We start from the raw sequence: 17,706 nt of genomic DNA, 5'->3' as shown, positions 1-17,706 counted from the left end.
TGTCCCATCTGAGACAGGTGGGGCTGGTAGCTGGGGAATGTTGACCTGTACTCATCAAAGAGATCAGAATCCAGTTTTTAAGAATTTATTCCAGCAAAAATCTGAGAATAGTCATCCAGAAACATGGGCTCCAGAGAAAAGGAGTAAGTGCTCCAAAGTTAAAAGTTACAGTCTCGCCGGATGCACTGGCTCACGCCTGTAATCCCAGCACTTTGGGAGGCTGAGGCGGGCAGATCATTTGAAGTCAGGAGTTTGAGACCAGGCTGGCCAACCTGGTGAGACCCCATCTCTACTAAAAATACAAAAAATTAGCCAGGAGTGGTGGTGCATGCCTGTAACCCCAGCTACTCGGGAGGTTGAGGCAGGAGAATTGCTTGAACCTGCGAGGCAGAGGTTGCAGTGAGCCGAGATCGTGCCATTGCACTCCAGCCTAGGTGACAAGAGCAAGACTAGTCTCAAAAAAAAAAAAAAAAAAAAAAAAAAGCTGGGCGCAGTGGCTCACGCCTGTAATCCCAGCACTTTGGGAGGCTGCGGCGGTTGGGTCACCTGGGGTCGGGAGTTTGAGACCAGCCTGACCAACATGGAGAAACCCCATCTCTACTAAAAGTACAAAATTATCCGGGCGTGGTGGCACATGCCTGTAATCTCAGCTACTCGGGAGGCTGAGGCAGGAGAATAGCTTGAACCCGGGAGGCGGAGGTTGCGATGAGCCAAGATTGTGCCATTGCACTCGAGCCTGGGCAACAAGAGTGAAATTCCGTCTCAAAAAAAAAAAAAAAAAATTAGCCCGGTGTGGTGGCAGGTGCCTGTAATCCCTGCTACTCGGGAGGCTGAGGGCAGGAGAATTGCTTGAACCCGGGAGGCGAAGGTGGCAGTGAGCCGAGATCTTGCCATTGCACTCCAGCCTGGGGGATAACAGTGAGACTTCGTCTCAAAAAAAAAAAAAAAAAAAAAAAAAAAAAATTAAGATCTGGCTCATACAAGCAGAAAACAAAGAAATTTAGTAGAACTATAACATTTCTATACCAGGCTGGTTTATGAGTTACAACAATATAGCTAGTTAAAATTTGTCTTCTTCTCCATACAGTCTGTTTTATTTTCCTTTCCAATTTGTGTATTTAACATTCTATCTCAGATAATGTGATAGTCACGAAGTCTTTGTGTGAGAGAAAAGAAGGAAGTTAATCTATAATGAAGATTGACAGTTAAGAGGGAAACAGTCTGCCCTGTCACCCTTTAGTCATTTACAACATTTTATAAAACAATGTAGGTAAGGAAAAGCTAATTGATAACACAAACAAAAGTTATGCCTTCCTTTTTACATTACTCAGGTCCCATAATCTCATTCGCTTAAGTCTAAGGTATTTTAAAGTTCCAACAGCTTAGATTTCAAATATCTTATTTTCACAGAAACTACAGGGCAATAAGGCACCAGAGTCCCGGACTTAGGACCACTGTGTGTGATTCACCGTGAACATTGGCATATTAAAGGCTCTGAGAAGTCCTGTAGGAAAGGACAATTTGAACTTTGTTTGATTTCATATTTTTCAATCCCATCTGACCTTTAGTTCTTCACTGAGTGCCCACTGGGTTATATTCTGGGAGCTGAGGCCACAGCAGTGAACAAAGCACACAAAACCCCCCGCCCCATGGGGCTGCGTTCTAGTGGGTCCATTTATCATCAAACATCTATTAATATCTCTAGAATGTGCCCATCAGGACACCACCCATGCTGCTGCGCTTTTCCAGGCCACACAGAGGGGACACCCTCCAGGTGCACCCTGCATGAATATCAGGCTCAACCGTGCTTTCAGGGTAGGAAGACGAGGGCATTTGAAGAGTCCTTTCCCTTCCTTCATTCATTTGTTGCCTCCTTGAATAAATGCTGTTGAAAACCTGCCATGTGCCAGGCTCCCTTCTAGGTACTGGGAATCCAAAGATGAATAAGATAAAGTTTTAACCCTCAAACAGCTTCCTATGGGGCGGCAACTAGAAAGAACGGAACTCCCCCAGTCCCAGGAAAAAGGCTCACCAGCTTGCCCTCCGTCCCCTCCCCAGCTTCTCTGCCCTCCGTCTCCTTGCCAGGCTGACCTCCTAATTGTCCATACTCTCCGACCTAACCTCCACCTCCCATTCAGGAAATGGCTTGCTTTGCTTCGGGCTGAGGCCTAAAGTAGATCTAACCCCTCCATCTTCCCTCTTGGGGGGCAGGTGTTGGGAAGAGGTTCATCTTCCGGGATTTCACTCAAGCTACTCCTAGGCCAGAAAACCCTCAGAGAGTTAATCAGCCCTGCAACAGCCAGTGACAGTCCATGAGGCCTTGAAGTGACCAATCAGGCAGGGGTTGTGATGGGACAGTTGGCCTCAGGGGGCCCCTCTCCCTGGGGACCCAGCAGAGCCGACAGACAGGCTGGGACTTGCTCAAGCTCACCTGGGTAAGAAGCTGGGAAGGCTTCTCGTTTGAAATTGGGGGAGGGAGAGTGGACCCTCCCCGTGCCCGTGGGCTACCCTTCACCAGGCTAAGCAGTGACAAACCAGGGAGACTTGAGCAAGTCCTGGCTTTTCTCTGGGCCGTCATTTTCCCTTCTGTCAGATGTAAGTGGTTGGATTAGATCGTGTTTTAGGCCCTGTGGGTTTCAGACACTCTACAGTGGAATCTGGGCTTATCGGACCTAACCCTCTCTCTCCCCAGCCACCTCCTGGGCCCCTCCCTCCTTCTTCCCTGGCGTAGGGTCTGGGGAATGGCTCAGAGCTTTCAAGCTGAGCAAACAAACATGTCCGGGCGCATAGGGAACAGAGGGCAGGGGAGGGCATGGCTATTTTTATCACAGTATGAAGGATTTTCACAGCTGCTTCCCTTGTGTCCACACACGTTCCACGAACCCAGACTATCAGAGTGGCTAGGGTGTGATTGGAGGGGGTTCACTCCTAAAAGAAAACCTGTCCAGCAAGATGCCTGACTTTCCGCTAGGAGGGATCCATTTAAATTGCCCCGTCTGGCCAGGTGCAGTGGCTCATGCCTGTAATCCCAGCACTTTGGGAGGTCGAGGTGGGTGGATCATCAGAGGTCAGGAGTTGGAGACCAGCCTGGCCAACATGGTGAAACCCAGTCTCTACTAAAAATACAAAAATTAGCCAGGTGTGGTGGTGCATGCCTGTAATCCCAGCTACTAGGGAGGCTGAGGCAGGAGAATCACTTGAACCCGCGAGGTGGAAGTTGCAGTGAGCCAAGATCTCACCACTATAAAAAAATAATCTATGTGTGAATATGCCACACATATTGACCTATGAACCTTGATGGACGTGGGAGTTGTTTCTAGGTCTTTGCTGTTGAGGTTTGAGAACAGGGGCTGCGGCAAACAATCTCATCCACACCTCCTGGAGCACATGTGTAAGGTTTCCTCACGGTGTAGACCTAGGAGGGAAACTGCTGGATCACCCGTGAATTCAGCTTTTGGGGTCAGCTGCTGTTTGACCCCATCTCCCACCACTCTCTACTTTGACTACCAAGCTCCTGTCACACTGGCCTCCCTTTCCTTGAACAAGCCAAGCCCATCACAGCCTCCAGAACTTCGCACCTGCTGTCCCCTCCCTTCAGAGTGCGTTTCTTTCGGGGATTCCCGTGGCTGGCTTTTACTTATCCTCAGGACTCCATCAGATATGACCTCCTCAGCCCAAATGTCACTTTCCCTGTCCCCCCATCTAAATGACTTACTCCCATTCCTACCTCAATCACCAATGTTTCATTTTCTTTTCTTTTCTTTTCTGTTTTTTTTTTTTTTTTTTTTTTTTTTTGAGACAGTCTTGCTCTGTGGCCCAGGCTGGAGTGCAGTGGCATGATCTCGGCTCTCTGCAACCTCTGCCTCTCCGCTCCCAGTTTCAAGCGATTCTTCTCCCTCAGCCTCCCAGTAGCTAGGATTACAGGTGCCCACCACCATGCCTGGCTAGTTTTTGTAGTTTTAGTAGAGATAGGGTTTCACCATGTCTCCAACTTCTGACCTCAAGTGATCCTCCCGCCTTGGCCTCCCAAAGTGCTGGGATCACAGGTGTGAGCCACCGCTCCTGGCCTAGACTCAAACTCTAGAAGGGCTTAGACCATGTATTTTTCACAGCTGTATCCCCTAGAACAGTGCCTGATACATAGAGAAAAAGTGCTCAACAAGAATTTTTTTGGGAGGTGGGTACTAATATGAATCTCATGTTAGAGAGGAAAAAACTGAGACTCAGAGAGGTTAAGCCATGTGCCCAAAGTCGCAGAGCTTGGAGGTGGCAGAACCAGGATTGAACCCTGGTCTGCCCAGTTCCAGTGCCCCTGTTCCTTCGGAAAGAGGAGGTCTTGTCCTGACATGAGCTTTTCTTCCTGAACTCCTGTTATCAGTTGGCCACTCCACACCACCTGTGCAGCCACCTGTTGGAGGGAACGCTAGGTCCTTCCTTTGGCTGTCACTCCTCCATCTGCACTGGGTGAGGACTGCGGCCTTGGACCATGGGAGACCTGGAGTTCCACCACCTGTTGGATTGGGAGTGGGGCCCAATCAGCCCCCCTGCTTACCTTCTGCCCTATATTAGAGCCCCAGGCTCTGTGCCCTTTTCCTATCATCTCAAAACTCATGATGCTCCGTCTGCTCAGTTCCCTCCTCCTTGTGGCCGTTGGTAAGACCCCAACCTGTGTGTGTGCTCCCTGGGCTGCCCTAGATTAGGAATCCTTGAAAGCTACCATTCACTCTGAGTCCCATGACACCCTACGCCTGGTTCCACAGGAGGGGGTCTCAGCTTGTACCCGGGGGCATGACTGTGGGGGCTTTCAGCTTATGATGGAGCAGGAGAGTGGAGGGGAAGCCGTGGATGGAGAAAGACCCCCAAGGGCGGTGGTGGAAGTCCCTGATGGGGGCAGTAAACAAAGTCAAACGGTTAAGGGTTTGGGCTGTGTGGTTGGGTGTCTTGGGTTGGAATTTCCACAGTTCTACTTACCACTCCAACTCTCCTCTCACTCCCCTACCTGGCTCCATATTCTATGCTCTGGCCTTTCCCTGGTCTCTCTGCCATATTACATTCCAGCTCAGGGCCACCTCTTCCAAGCAGCCTCCCTTGACTGACAATAATGGTAACAGATAACATTGATTGAGTGCTTACTATGCGCCAGGCAGAATGTTTAGGGTTTTTCTTATATTTTCTCATGTAATTCTCACAACAGCCTCAGGAGATCAGTACTATCATTATCCCCATTTTACCGACCCTCAGGGATGTAAAGTAGCTTATCATAGAACAAAAGACAGAGCTGCACTTAATATTTTTATTTTTTGCTTTTTTTTTTGTAGAGATGGGGTCTTGCTTTGTTGCCCAGAATGGTCTCAAAATCCTGGCCTCAAGCAATCCTACCACCTTAGCCTCCTAAGTAGCTGAGATTACAGGCACATGGCACCATACCTGGCTACTTTATTTTATTGTACTTTATTTTTCTAGAGATGAGGTCTTGCTATGTTGCCCAGGCTGGTCTCAAACTCCCGGGCTCGAGTGATCCTCCCGCCTCGGCCTCTCAGAGCACTAGGATTACAGGTGTGAGCCACCACACACAGCCCAGAGCTGCACTTTGAACCCAGGAAGTCCTTCTTTAAAGCCTCCACTCTGTATGAAAATAGCTATCACTTTTTGAGGGCTCATCGAGGGCCAGGCATTGTTCTAAGTGTATCAAGCTCTTCAGTCCTCCCAATGAAGGAGGCCACATTTTAATCTCTATCCCTGGACTCCTGGGATTCTGGAAAGCCCTGCTCTAGTTTAAATGTTCACTGTTCATATGTGGTTACTGAGGTCCAGAGGGCGAAAGGGGCTTGCATGGGGTCACACAACCAGTTGAAAGCACAGCTTGGACTGGGACCCTGGCCTCCTCTTTGCTTTTGGGGACCCTTCAGCTGATTGACAGCTCTCCTCTCCCCTCTAGCCTCAGGCTATGGCCCACCTTCCTCTCGCCCTTCCAGCCGCGTTGTCAATGGTGAGGATGCGGTCCCCTACAGTTGGCCCTGGCAGGTAAGAGCAATAGCAGCTGCCCTCATTCCTACCATGGGCTCTGGACCCTAAGCTCTAATGGCACGGCATCCAGCCTTGCCACCATTGCTCCCTTTGCAATGGCCACTTCAGCTTCCAAAGACCAGGCAGCCCTTGGACCATCTACTTCACAGGGAGGTTTTGCCCATTCCATCTGTAACCCTCACTGGGCTATTTGCAACTTAAAAGTGGAATCGGGGGTGAAGGTAATGCTTAACTCAAGGAGTTGGCACACTGATGGTGGAATTTCAGGCACTGTGTTGAAGAAGTGAGATTTTGAGAGACTCATTTCTAGATTCCTAGGATGATACAACAGGGCTATGAGGTCTGAAAGCAATAAGGGAGTGAGGGGTCTTATAAGGCCAGTGGAGGGAAGCTTAGAAGGCTGGACTTGATGTGCTGTGGCTATTTAAATTTAATTAAATTAGGCCGGGTGCGGTGGCTTATGCCTGTAATCCCAGCTACTCAGGAGGCTGAGGCAGGAGAATCCCTTGAATCCGGGAGGCGGAGGTTGCAGTGAGACGAGATCACACCACTGCACTCCAGCCCCGGGCAACAGAGTGAGACTCTGTCTCAAAAAAAAAAAAAAAAATTAGATTAAATTATCATTACTATTATTATTACTGAGACAGAGTTTCACTCTTGTTGCCCAGGCTGAAGTGCGTGATCTTGGCTCACTGCATCCTCTGCTACCCGGGTTCAAGCAATTCTCCTACCTCAGCCTCCCAAGTAGCTGGGATTACAGGCACGTACCACCAAGCCTGGCTAATTTTGTATTTTGAGTAGAGACAGGGTTTCGCTGTGTTGGCCAGGCCGGTCTGGAGCTTCTGACCTCAGGTGATCCACCTGCCTCAGCCTCTCAAAGTGCTGGGATTACAGGTGTGAGTCACTGCACCCAGCCAAAATTTACTTAAATTAAAAATGTTATCCCATTAGTGGGTATATGCCCAAAGGATTATAAATCATGCTGCTATAAAGACACATGCACACGTATGTTTATTGCAGCACTATTCACAATAGCAAAGACTTGGAACCAACCCAAATGTCCAACAATGACAGACTGGATTAAGAAAATGTGGCACATATACACCATGGAATACTATGCAGCCATAAAAAATGATGAGTTCATGTCCTTTGTAGGGACATGGATGAAACTGGAAACCATCATTCTCAGCAAACTATCACAAGGACAAAAAACCAAACACCGCATGTTCTCACTCATAGGTAGGAATTGAACAATGAGAACACATGGACAAAGGAAGGGGATCATCACACACTGGGGACTGTTGTGGGGTGGGGGAAGGGGGGAGGGATAGCATTAGGAGATATACCTAATGCTAAATGACCAGTTAATGGGTGCAGCACACCAACATGGCACATGTATACATATGTAACAAACCTGCACGTTGTGCACACGTACCCTAAAACTTAAAGTATAATAATAATAAAATAAAATAAAAATGTTAACAATTCAGTTCCTCAGTGCTTGCCATATTTCTTTTTTTCTTTTCTTTTCTTTTTTTTTTTTGAGACAGGGTCTTGCTCTGTTGCCCAGGCTGGAGTGCAGTGGTGTGATCTCAGCTTACTGCAGCCTTTACCTCCTAGGTTCAAGCAATCATCCCACCTCAGCCTCCTGTGTAGCTAGGACTACAAGCATGCGCCACCACGCCCAGCTAATTTTTATATATTTTTTTAGAGATGGGGTCTCACTATGTTGCCCAGGCCTGCCTCGAACTTCTGAGTTCCAGTGATCCTCCTGTCTTGACCTCCCAAAGTGCTGGGATTATAGGAGTGATCCACCATCCTTGGCCTGCTTGCCACATTTCAAATGTTCAATAGTCACATGTGGCTAGTGGCTACCATATTGGACAGCAAAGATATAGAACATTCCCATCATTATGGGAAGTTTTATTGGAGAAGGTCAGCAGGCTTATTCTGTAAAGGGCCAGAGAATGAATATTTTAGGTTATTTGATGGTTTGGATAGTAATGACTTGACTGTGCCAGGTAGCACAAAAGCAGACACAAACAATACAGAAATGAATGTGACTATTTCCAGGACATCTTTATTATAAAAACAGACCAGAAGCCTGATGTGGCCCACTGTCCACAGTTTGCTAACCGTGGTCTAGAGGGAGCTTTTGAAAATCAGAATGCGTAGGAAATGGGAAGAGAGGCAAAGAACTCATCAGGGTGAGCTGTTTCAGAAGGCTCAAGAGGCCCTGAAAGAGCTGAGGTTCAAAAGAGTCAGGGGGGCTGGGCGCAGTGGCTCACACCTGTAATCCCAGCACTTCGGGAGGCCGAGGTGGGCAGATCACCTGAGGTGAGGAGCTCAAGACCAGCCTGGCCAACATGGTGAAACTCCGCGTCTACTAAAAATACAAAATTAGCCAGGCACGATGGCAGGTGCCTGTAATCCCAGTTACTCTGGAGGCTGAGGCAGGAGAATCGCTTGAACCCGGGAGGCGGAGGTTGAAATGAGCTGAGATTGCCACCACTGCACTCCAGCCTGGGGAACAAAAGCAAAACTCCATCTCAAAAAAAAAAAAAGTCATAGGGCGAGGGGTGTGTGATAGAACAGAGGGCCTTCAAGGGCTCTCAAGAGACAGAAGGTAGAGAATGTTGGGGTCCCCAGGAAGGTCATAGTCCTGGTGCGGGGAGGCTTTGGAGAATCAGAATGTGACCCCCATGGAAAAGTGACAGGGCCACCACGGGCAGCTGCACAGGTCGCAGGTCGTGCGCTGCGCGTTTCAGAGGGTGCTCTTGTTTTCTGTGCGAATGGCGCCCTCTGGAGTTGCACAGTGCACAGCCTGTACAGCCATTGGTGGCAACTCTCATGGTGGGGCCCAGCCCACTGAGGCCCTTTCCTCCTGGGCCACCAGGTTTCCCTGCAGTATGAGAACAGCGGAAGCTTCCACCACACCTGTGGCGGCAGCCTCATCGCCCCCGACTGGGTTGTGACTGCGGGCCACTGCATCTCGTGAGTTCTCTACCCTGTCCCTGCCTGTGGCCCCGGGCAGCCGGGGAGAGTGGGTGATGATGGGGAAGGAGGGAGGTAGCCAGTCAGGCCCAGACTGACCTCACCTCCGCCCGCAGGAGCTCCCGGACCTACCAGGTGGTGTTGGGCGAGTACGACCGTGCTGTGAAGGAGGGCCCCGAGCAGGTGATCCCCATCAACTCTGGGGACCTCTTTGTGCATCCACTCTGGAACCCCAAGTGTGTGGCCTGTGGGTGAGTGAATGCTCCGGTCTGGAACCCAGAGGCTACTCTACTTGTCCCTCCATGACCCACAGCCAAGTCTGAGTAGGCTCCAACTATGTGTAGGGACGTAGGGACAGGGGAGCTGAGTCCAGCAGCCTGTGCCCAGGTCCCACACACTGAGGGTTGAAGCTAGCAGAGCCTTTAAGGACCATCACCACCAAACCTGTCTCCCTACAGAGGGGATGGCAGAGTTCAGGGAGGGGCGGGAACTCCCCCAAGGCCACTTGGCTAGTGGCTTCAGAGCTCAGGGTTCCTCTGGCACCCTTCCCCCAAATCCAAGGGTTTCTCCATTCAATAGATGGCTCACCCAGTGCCTCCAGGGCTCCCAGCACTATGCACAAAAGTAGGAGCACTGGGCTGAGAGTCAGGCTCTGGCATTAACTCTCTGTATGGCCCGAGCAAGTCACTGGCCTTCTCTGGGCCTTAGTTTTGCCATTTGTCAAAAGGTGACAATGAAGTTGGGCTTCCCGGGTGGTTGTGAAGGCCAAGGAGACAATCTTATGCCCTTCAAGTGTACGAAAAATTCTTTTTTTTTTTTTTTTTTTTTTGAGATGGAGTCTCGCTCTGTCGCCCAGGCTGGAGTGCAGTGGCACGATCTCGGCTCACTGCAAGCTCTGCCTCCCGGGTTCACACCATTCTCCTGCCTCAGCCTCCCGAGTAGCTGGGACTGCAGGTGCCCGCCAGCACGCCTGGCTAATTTTTTGTATTTTTAGTAGAGACGAGGTTTCACCGTGTTAGAGCCAGGATGGTCTTGATCTCCTGACCTTGTGATCTGCCTGCCTCGGCCTCCCAAAGTGCCAGGATTACAGGCGTGAGCCACCGCGCCCGGCCATATGAAAAATTCTTGAGTCTGAATGGCCCCGTTTTTTCTGGCGAGAGGGTCAAAGACGGGTGCAGAACTCCTGCAAATGCAGTATAGGAGTGAAGCACAATATGATGGAAACCTCAACCCATCTTCACAGGGCTTCTGGGGTGAGTAGAGAGAAAAGGGAGACCCAGACAAAAGGACTGGAGTGACATGCAGGCAGGTGAAGACAGAGGGCAGTGGTTCTCAAAATGTGGTACCTGGGCTGGCAGTATCAGCATCACCTGGGAACCTGCAGCAATGTGGATTATTGGCCAGGCACGGTAATCCCAGCACTGCCAGAGGCCGAGGTGGGTGGATCACTTGAGCTCAGGAGTTCGTGACCAGCCTGGCCAACATGGTGAAACCCCATCTCTACTAAAAATTTAAAAACTAGCCAGGTGTGGTGACGCGCACCTACAATCCCAGCTACTCCGCAGGCTGAAGCAGGAGAATTGCTTGAACCTAGGAGGCGGAGGTTGCAGTGAGCTGAGATTGTGCCATTGCACTCCAGCCTGGGCAACAGAGCGATACTGTCTCAAAAAAAAAAAAAGTGAATTATTGGGCCTTAGCCAAGATCCACTGCGTCAGAAACTGGGGTGGGATGCAGCAGTCTGTTTTTGTTTTGTTTTGTTTTGTTTTTGAGACTGAGTCTCGCTCTGTCACCCAGGCTGTAGTGCAGTGGCGCAATCTCGGCTCACTACAAGCTCCGCCTCTCGGATTCACACCATTCTCCTGCCTCGGCCTCCTGGGTAGCTGGGACTGCAGGTGCCCGCCACCAAGCCCAGCTAATTGTTTTTGTATTTTTAGTAGAGACGGGGTTTCACCATGTTAGCCAGGATGGTCTTAATCTCTTAACCTCGTGATCTGCAGCCATCTGTTTTAACAAGCCCTCCAGGTGATTCTGATACAGCTGAACTGTGAGGGTTAAAGGGTCAAAGGAGAGGACAATTCTGAAGGCCAAGGGTCAGAGTGAGCCAAGGGCTTCTTAAAATTGCTCAGCCTTGGCTGGGCGCGGTGGCTCATGCCTGTAATCCCAGCACTTTGGGAGGCCGAGGAGGGCAGATCACCTGAGGTCAGGAGTTCTAGACCAGCCTGGCCAACATGGCAAAACCCCGTCTCTACTAAAAATAATAAACAAAAATTAGCCAGGCGTGGTGGCATGCACCTGTAATCCCAGCTACTCGGGAGGCTGAGACAGGAGAATCACTTGAACCCAGGAGGCCGAGGTTGCAGTGAGCCAAGATCATGCCACTGCACTCCAGCCTGGGCAATAGAGCGAGATTCTGACTTAAAAAAAAAAAAAAAAAATTTGCTCAGCCTTAAGAACGATTTGGGCCAGGGTTAGTGGCTCATGCCTGTAATTCCAGCACTTCAGGAGGTGAAAGCAGGAGGATCCCTTGGCTCAGGAGGCTGCAGTGAGCTATGATTGTGACATTGCACTCCAGCCTGGGCAACAGACCGAGACTCTGTCTCAATAATAATAATGATGAGGAGGAGGAGGAAAGAGTGGATTTGGAGGATAAAGGAGCTGGGGCATCTCAGAGGCGGAATAGCCTGGAGCAATGGCTGGAAGGTAGGACTTGGGCCGGCTGGAGGACCAGGCCCCATGACTCTTCCCTCTTCCCCAGCAATGACATCGCCCTCATCAAGCTCTCACGCAGCGCCCAGCTGGGAGACGCCGTCCAGCTCGCCTCACTCCCTCCCGCTGGTGACATCCTTCCCAATGAGACACCCTGCTACATCACCGGCTGGGGCCGTCTCTATAGTACGTGCTGACTTCTCTAGCTGGCCACCGAGACAGTGGCAGAAAGACAGGGCCTGGGGGCTGCAGGTTGAAGGTAACACCAAGACCGGACCTTGTACTTTTCTCCCATTTCTCTCCAGCTGCAGCCTTCTCCCACCAACCTCCAAAACACGAATGTGTTCAATTGCACATGTTTTGGTACCTCCTATGTGCCACGTGCTGGGGATGTAATGGTGCACAAAGCATGCAGGACCATTTAGCGGGTGGGAGGAGAGTCCTCATCAGGGCAGAAGAACTGTGTGCCTTGAATGCCCCCTTCCTCGGGGGCTCCTAGCCCTGTGCCCCCAGACCCCTGACTCGGTGCTTTTTATCCTTGCAGCCAACGGGCCACTCCCAGACAAGCTGCAGCAGGCCCTGCTGCCCGTGGTGGACTATGAGCACTGCTCCAAGTGGAACTGGTGGGGTTCCTCCGTGAAGAAGACCATGGTGTGTGCTGGAGGGGACATCCGCTCTGGCTGCAATGTGAGTCAGTTCTTACCTGCCCGAGGTGGTGCTGGGTGTGCAGGACCTTGGAATGGGGCCAACTGCCTGGAAGGTGAAGGAAGAATCTTGCCCGCTTGCTCCATTCAGCCTCCAGGCCAGGCAGGACTTGGAGGAAATCAGCGCAGTCCAGACACAGAGCCCAGGCCTGGGAGTCAGGACCCCCAGGTTGCAGTCTCAGCTCACACACTGACATGACTTGGGACAAGTCACTGTCTGTCCCTGGTCCTCAGGCTTCCGCAGCAGCACAGCAGGAGATACTGGTCCCATGACCTCTAACGCAGGTCAACTCTGTGGTTGTGAAGTTATGATTAAACGTTAAGAATACCTTCATTGTTCTGGGCACAGTCCCTCCTGCCTATAATCCAAGTGCTTTGGGAGGCTGAGGAGGGAGGATTGCTTGAGGCTGGGAGTTTGAGACCAGCCTAGGTAACATAGTGAGATGCCCATCTACAAAAAAACTTTTTTTAGTCAGGCATGGTGGCACCCGCCTGTAGTCCCAACTACTTGAGAGGCTGAGGTGGGAGGATTGTTTGAGCCTGGGAGTTCAAGCTTACAGTGGGCTATGATTTTTGCCACTGCACTCAAGCCTAGGCGACAGAGCAAGACGTTGTCTTTTTTTTTTTTCTGAGACAGGATCTTGCTCTGTTGCCCAGGCTGGAGTGCCGTAATGCCATCACACCCCACTGTAGCCTTGCCTTCCTGGGCTCAAGCAATCCTCCCACATCAGCCTCCCAAGCAGCCAGGAGTACAAGTGTGTGCCACAATGCCTAGCTAAATTTTAAATTTTTTGTAGAGATGAAGTCTTACCATGTTGCCCAGGCTTGTCTCTAACTCTTGGGCTCAAGTGATCCTCCTGCCTTGGCCTTCCAAAGTGTTGTGTTTACAGATGTGAGCCACTTTCCTGGCCGAGACCTTGTCTGTTAAAGAAAAAAAAAATAAATGGCCGGGTGCGGTGGCTCACGCCTGTAATCCCAGCACTTTGGGAGGCTCAGGCAGGCAGATCACGAGATCAGGAGATCGAGACCATCCTGGCTAACACGGTGAAACCTCGTCTTTACTAAAAATACAAAAAATTAGCCGGGTGTGGTAGCGGGCGCCTGTAGTCCCAGCTACTTGGGAGGCTGAGGCAGGAGAATGATGTGAATCTGAGAGGCGGAGCTTGCAGTGAGCCGAGATCGCGCCACTGCACTCCAACCTGGGCTACAGAGCGAGACACTGACTCAGAAAAAAAAAAGAATACTATCAAATACCCTCATTGTATTATAATTGAGTATGAATTAATAATTAACTATGGTGCTACTAATAAGAACTATGTTTATCGAGTGCTTCTTCTCTACTAGATATCATGCTAAGATCGTGTATCATCTCATGTAATTCCCTAGGCTCTTGGACAGATACTACTATTCCCTATCACAAATGAGTCAGCTGGCTGGGCGTGGTGGCTCACACCCATAATCCATTTGGGAGGCTGAGGCAGGTGGATCACCTGAGGTCAGGACTTTGAGACTAGCCTGGCCAACATGGTGAAATCCCATCTCTATTAAATATACAAAAATTAGCCGGGTGTGGTGGCAGGTGCCTGTAATCCCAGCTACTTAGGAGGCTGAAGCAGGAGAAACACTTGAACCTGGGAGCCGGGAGACTGAGGTTGCAATGAGCCAAGCTAGCTCCACTGCACTCCAGCCTGGACAACAGAGAGAGACTCCATCTAAAAAAATAAAAATAATAAATAATAAAAAAAAAATGAGCGAGCTAAGGCTCAGAGGAGTCAAGTAATGTCGGAGTTTCTCGAAATCTCTAGAGTTCAGAACCAGTTCCCTAAACCTCAGACATGGCTCAGCCACCCACTCCTCTCTGACCGTTCCAGGGTGACTCTGGAGGACCCCTCAACTGCCCCACAGAGGATGGTGGCTGGCAGGTCCATGGTGTGACCAGCTTTGTTTCTTCCTTGGGCTGCAACACCATCAGGAAGCCCACAGTGTTCACTCGAATATCGGCCTTCATCGATTGGATTGAGGAGGTGAGGAGGGCAGGGCGGCCAGGAGGGCTTCAAGGTGGTGGCTCCTCTGAGAGGTGACAGGTGAGAAACATCGGATCCTGGGGAGGGCCTGAAAGGATACTAGAAGCTCAGTGGGGAAGGGCCCTTGGGGACATTCCAGAAAGGCTTAGGGATGTTTTCTGATACAGTGTGACCCCAGGAACTTGATGGCTTCTGGGTGGCACTTGGAACTACAGCTGAACTTCCTTATTTCAACAAGTATTTATAAAGTATCTCCTCTGGTCTTGTCCTCTCTTGTCAGGGAGGATAGAGAGACATGCCAGACAAGAGGCTGCCTGGTGGGGGACAGGTGATTACATGAATGATAATGATGCAGTCTGATGAGAGCTGAGAGAGGGGAGTCTAGGCCCCAGACTTCATCTGGGGATGGGTGATCAGAGAGGACTAATAACGCTCGTGATAACAGTAATAGCTAAACAAAAAAGAAAGAAAAAAAAAAAGAGTAATAGCTGGGCACGGTGTAGACATGCCTGTAATCCCAGCACTTTGGGAAGCAGACACAGGTGGATCATGAGGTCAGGAGTTCAAGACCAGCCTGGCCAAGGTGGTGAAACCCTGTCTCTACTAAAAATACAAAAATTAGCCCGGCATGGTGGTGGGTGCCTGTGATCCCAGCTGCTCGGGAGCCTGAGGCAGAGAATTGCTTGAACCTGGGAGGCAGAGGTTGCAGTTAGTCGAGATCATACCACTGCACTGCAGCCTGGGTGACAGAGTGAGACTCCACCTCAAAAAAAAAAAAAAAAAAAGAGTAATAGCTAGCTGGGTGCAGTGATGCCCACCTGTAGTCCCAGCTACTTGGGAGGCTGAGGCAGGAGGATCGGTTGAGCCCTGGAGTTCTGGGCTGTAGTGCGCTATACCCATCTGGTTCTGCACCAAGTTTGGCATCAACGTGGTGACCTCCTGGGAGTGGGGACCACCAGGTGCCTAAGGAGGGGTGAAGTGTCCCAGGTCAGAAACAGAGCAGGTCAAAACTCACATGCTGAAAAGTAGTAGGATCACACCTGTGAATAGCCACTGTACTCCAGCCTGGGCAACACAGCAAGACCCTCTCTCTTAAAAAAATTAAAATAAAACAGTAGAGCTTGCTTTGGCAGCACATATACTAAAATTGGAATGATACAGAGATTAGCACGGTCCCTGCGCAAGGATGACATGCAAAGTCATGAAGCCTTCCATTAAAAAAACATTTCTGGCCGAGTGCAGTGGTTCATGCCTGTAATCCCAGCACTTTGGGAGGCCGAGGCGCGTGGATCACCTGAGATCAGGAGTTCAAGACCAGCCTGGCCAACATGGTGAAACCCCGTCTCTACTAAGAATACAAAAAATTAGCGGGGCGTGTTGGTGCATGCCTGTGGTCCCAGCTACTCAGGAGGCTAAGGCAGGAGACCTGCTTGAACCTGGGAGGCGGAGGTTGCAGTGAGCCGAGATTACGCCACTGCACTCCAGCCTGGGTGACAGAGCAAGACTCCATCTCAAAAACAAAAATAAACAAACAAAAAAACAGTAATAGTGATGATTTATAGACCATTTAATCCCTTGGTTCCCAGACTCATGTTTAAAAAATATATATATAAGGCCAGGCAAGGTGGCTCACGCCTGTAATCCCAGCAGTTTGGTAGACCAAGGCAGGCAGATCACAAGTTCAGGAGTTGGAGACCAGCCTGCCCAATATGGTGAAATCCTGTCTCTACAAAAATATAAAAAAATTGGCCGGGCGTGGTGGTGCATGGCTGTAATCTCAGCTACTTGGGAGGCTGAGGTAGGAGAATTGCTTGAACTCGGCAGGCAGAGGTTGCAGTGAGCTGAGATCGTGCCACTGCCCTCCAGCCTGGGTGACAGAGCAAGACTCCATCTTAAAAAAAAAAAAAAAAAGGCCAGGCATGGTGGCTCATGCCTGTAATCCCACCACTTTGGGAGGCCGAGGTGGGCAGATCATGAGGTCAGAAGATTGAGACCATCCTGGCTAACACGGTGAAACCCCGTCTCTACTAAAAATACAAAAATTAGCCAGGCATGGTGGCGTACGCCTGTAGTCCCAGCTACTTGGGAGGCTGAGGCAGGAGAATGGCATGAACCCAAGAGATGGAGGTTGCAGTGAATTGAGATCGTGCCACTGCACTCCAGCCTGGGCAACAGAGTGAGACTCTGTCTCAAAAAAGAAAAAACACCAAAAAATATATATTTTGTTTATATATATACACATACACACATACATATGTATATATACACACACACACACACACATACACACAAACACACACATATCCCATCTAAATTTGTGCTGGGCATTGTAGAGAGAACCTTAGTTAACAATTTAAACAAGAACCCCCCCATGAAGTAAGTTCTATCATTATCCCTACTATATAGAGGAGGAAACTGAGGCTCACAGAGGTCAATCCCTCTCCCAGGGTCACACAGCAGGGCTGGAAGTTGAACCCAGTTTCATCTGACTCCAGAACCTGTGCTCCTAAATTGACTATTCTGTCTGCCCCCCCAACTTTTCCAGACCATTGCAAGCCACTAGAACCAAGGCCCAGCTGGCAGTGCTGATCGATCCCACATCCTGAATAAAGAATAAAGATCTCTCAGAAAATTCCAAGTTGAATCTTTCTTTCTTTGTTGACTCACCTCTTCACCTCTGGCCTGTTCCTAAAATCTTAGATCTCATATGCAGAGACAGGACCAGGTCCAACCCTTTCATATAAAGATGAGGGAAAAATGATGCTGGGAGAGAAGAGAGTTGCTCTGCGGTGACCTGACCATCCTGGTTTGCCTGGAACTTCAGGAGTGAAGACATTGGACATTTAATGCTAAAACTGGGAAAGTCCCAGGAAAAATCGGACAAGTTGGTCGCCTTAGTATATAGTCACACATAATTCAGTAGCTTTTCAATGCAGGCATATAAACGTGGTAAAAATCTGCAGGTAAACAGACCCTGCCAGCCCCTCAGGAGGCTCATGGTAGAGTGGGAAGGACAATGTGTGTTCTGCTTCCATTGATGGGCTGGGGGCTTTGGTTATTCATCCATTCAACAAACACTTATTCCTTGTTTTAGAGGAGGGCTCAGAGGGGTAAGGAGACATGGTTCCTGCTCTGAAGTGGCTCATTATTTAAAGATAGCTCTCTTCGTCTGTGTTCATACTGCTATAAAGAACTGCCTGAGACTGGGTAATTTACAAAGGAAAGAAGTTTAATTGACTCACAGTTTAGC

The 17,706-nt window shown here is 49.8% G+C and overlaps 1 protein-coding gene and 1 pseudogene across 1 annotated transcript; both read left to right on the top strand.

Annotated features, from left to right (window-relative positions):
- The first annotated feature begins 4,592 nt into the window (after nt 1-4,592).
- On the top strand, nt 4,593-17,094 carry LOC129009046 (chymotrypsin-like elastase family member 3B). The gene is made up of 8 exons (XM_054441727.1): nt 4,593-4,653; nt 5,939-6,024; nt 8,924-9,021; nt 9,138-9,272; nt 11,778-11,914; nt 12,273-12,415; nt 14,304-14,456; nt 17,002-17,094. The coding sequence occupies exons 1-8, from the start codon at nt 4,611-4,613 to the stop codon at nt 17,017-17,019; spliced, it is 813 nt and encodes a 270-aa protein (XP_054297702.1). The 5' UTR covers nt 4,593-4,610; the 3' UTR covers nt 17,020-17,094.
- LOC129023269 (U6 spliceosomal RNA) lies at nt 15,578-15,677 on the top strand (annotated as a pseudogene).
- Nucleotides 17,095-17,706: the final 612 nt, after the last annotated feature.

Source organism: Pongo pygmaeus, chromosome 1, assembly GCF_028885625.2.
Source record: "Pongo pygmaeus isolate AG05252 chromosome 1, NHGRI_mPonPyg2-v2.0_pri, whole genome shotgun sequence".
NCBI lineage: Eukaryota > Metazoa > Chordata > Mammalia > Primates > Hominidae > Pongo > Pongo pygmaeus.
This window is presented reverse-complemented; position numbering and strand designations above follow the sequence as displayed.

Bases quoted from the DNA above. Each gene is read 5' to 3' on its own strand.
- LOC129009046 (XM_054441727.1), top strand. From the start codon at position 4,611: ATGATGCTCCGTCTGCTCAGTTCCCTCCTCCTTGTGGCCGTTG. The intron at 9,273-11,777 runs GTGAGTGAATGC...CCTCTTCCCCAG, and splicing joins CCCAAGTGTGTGGCCTGTGG to CAATGACATCGCCCTCATCA. The intron at 11,915-12,272 runs GTACGTGCTGAC...TTATCCTTGCAG, and splicing joins CGGCTGGGGCCGTCTCTATA to CCAACGGGCCACTCCCAGAC.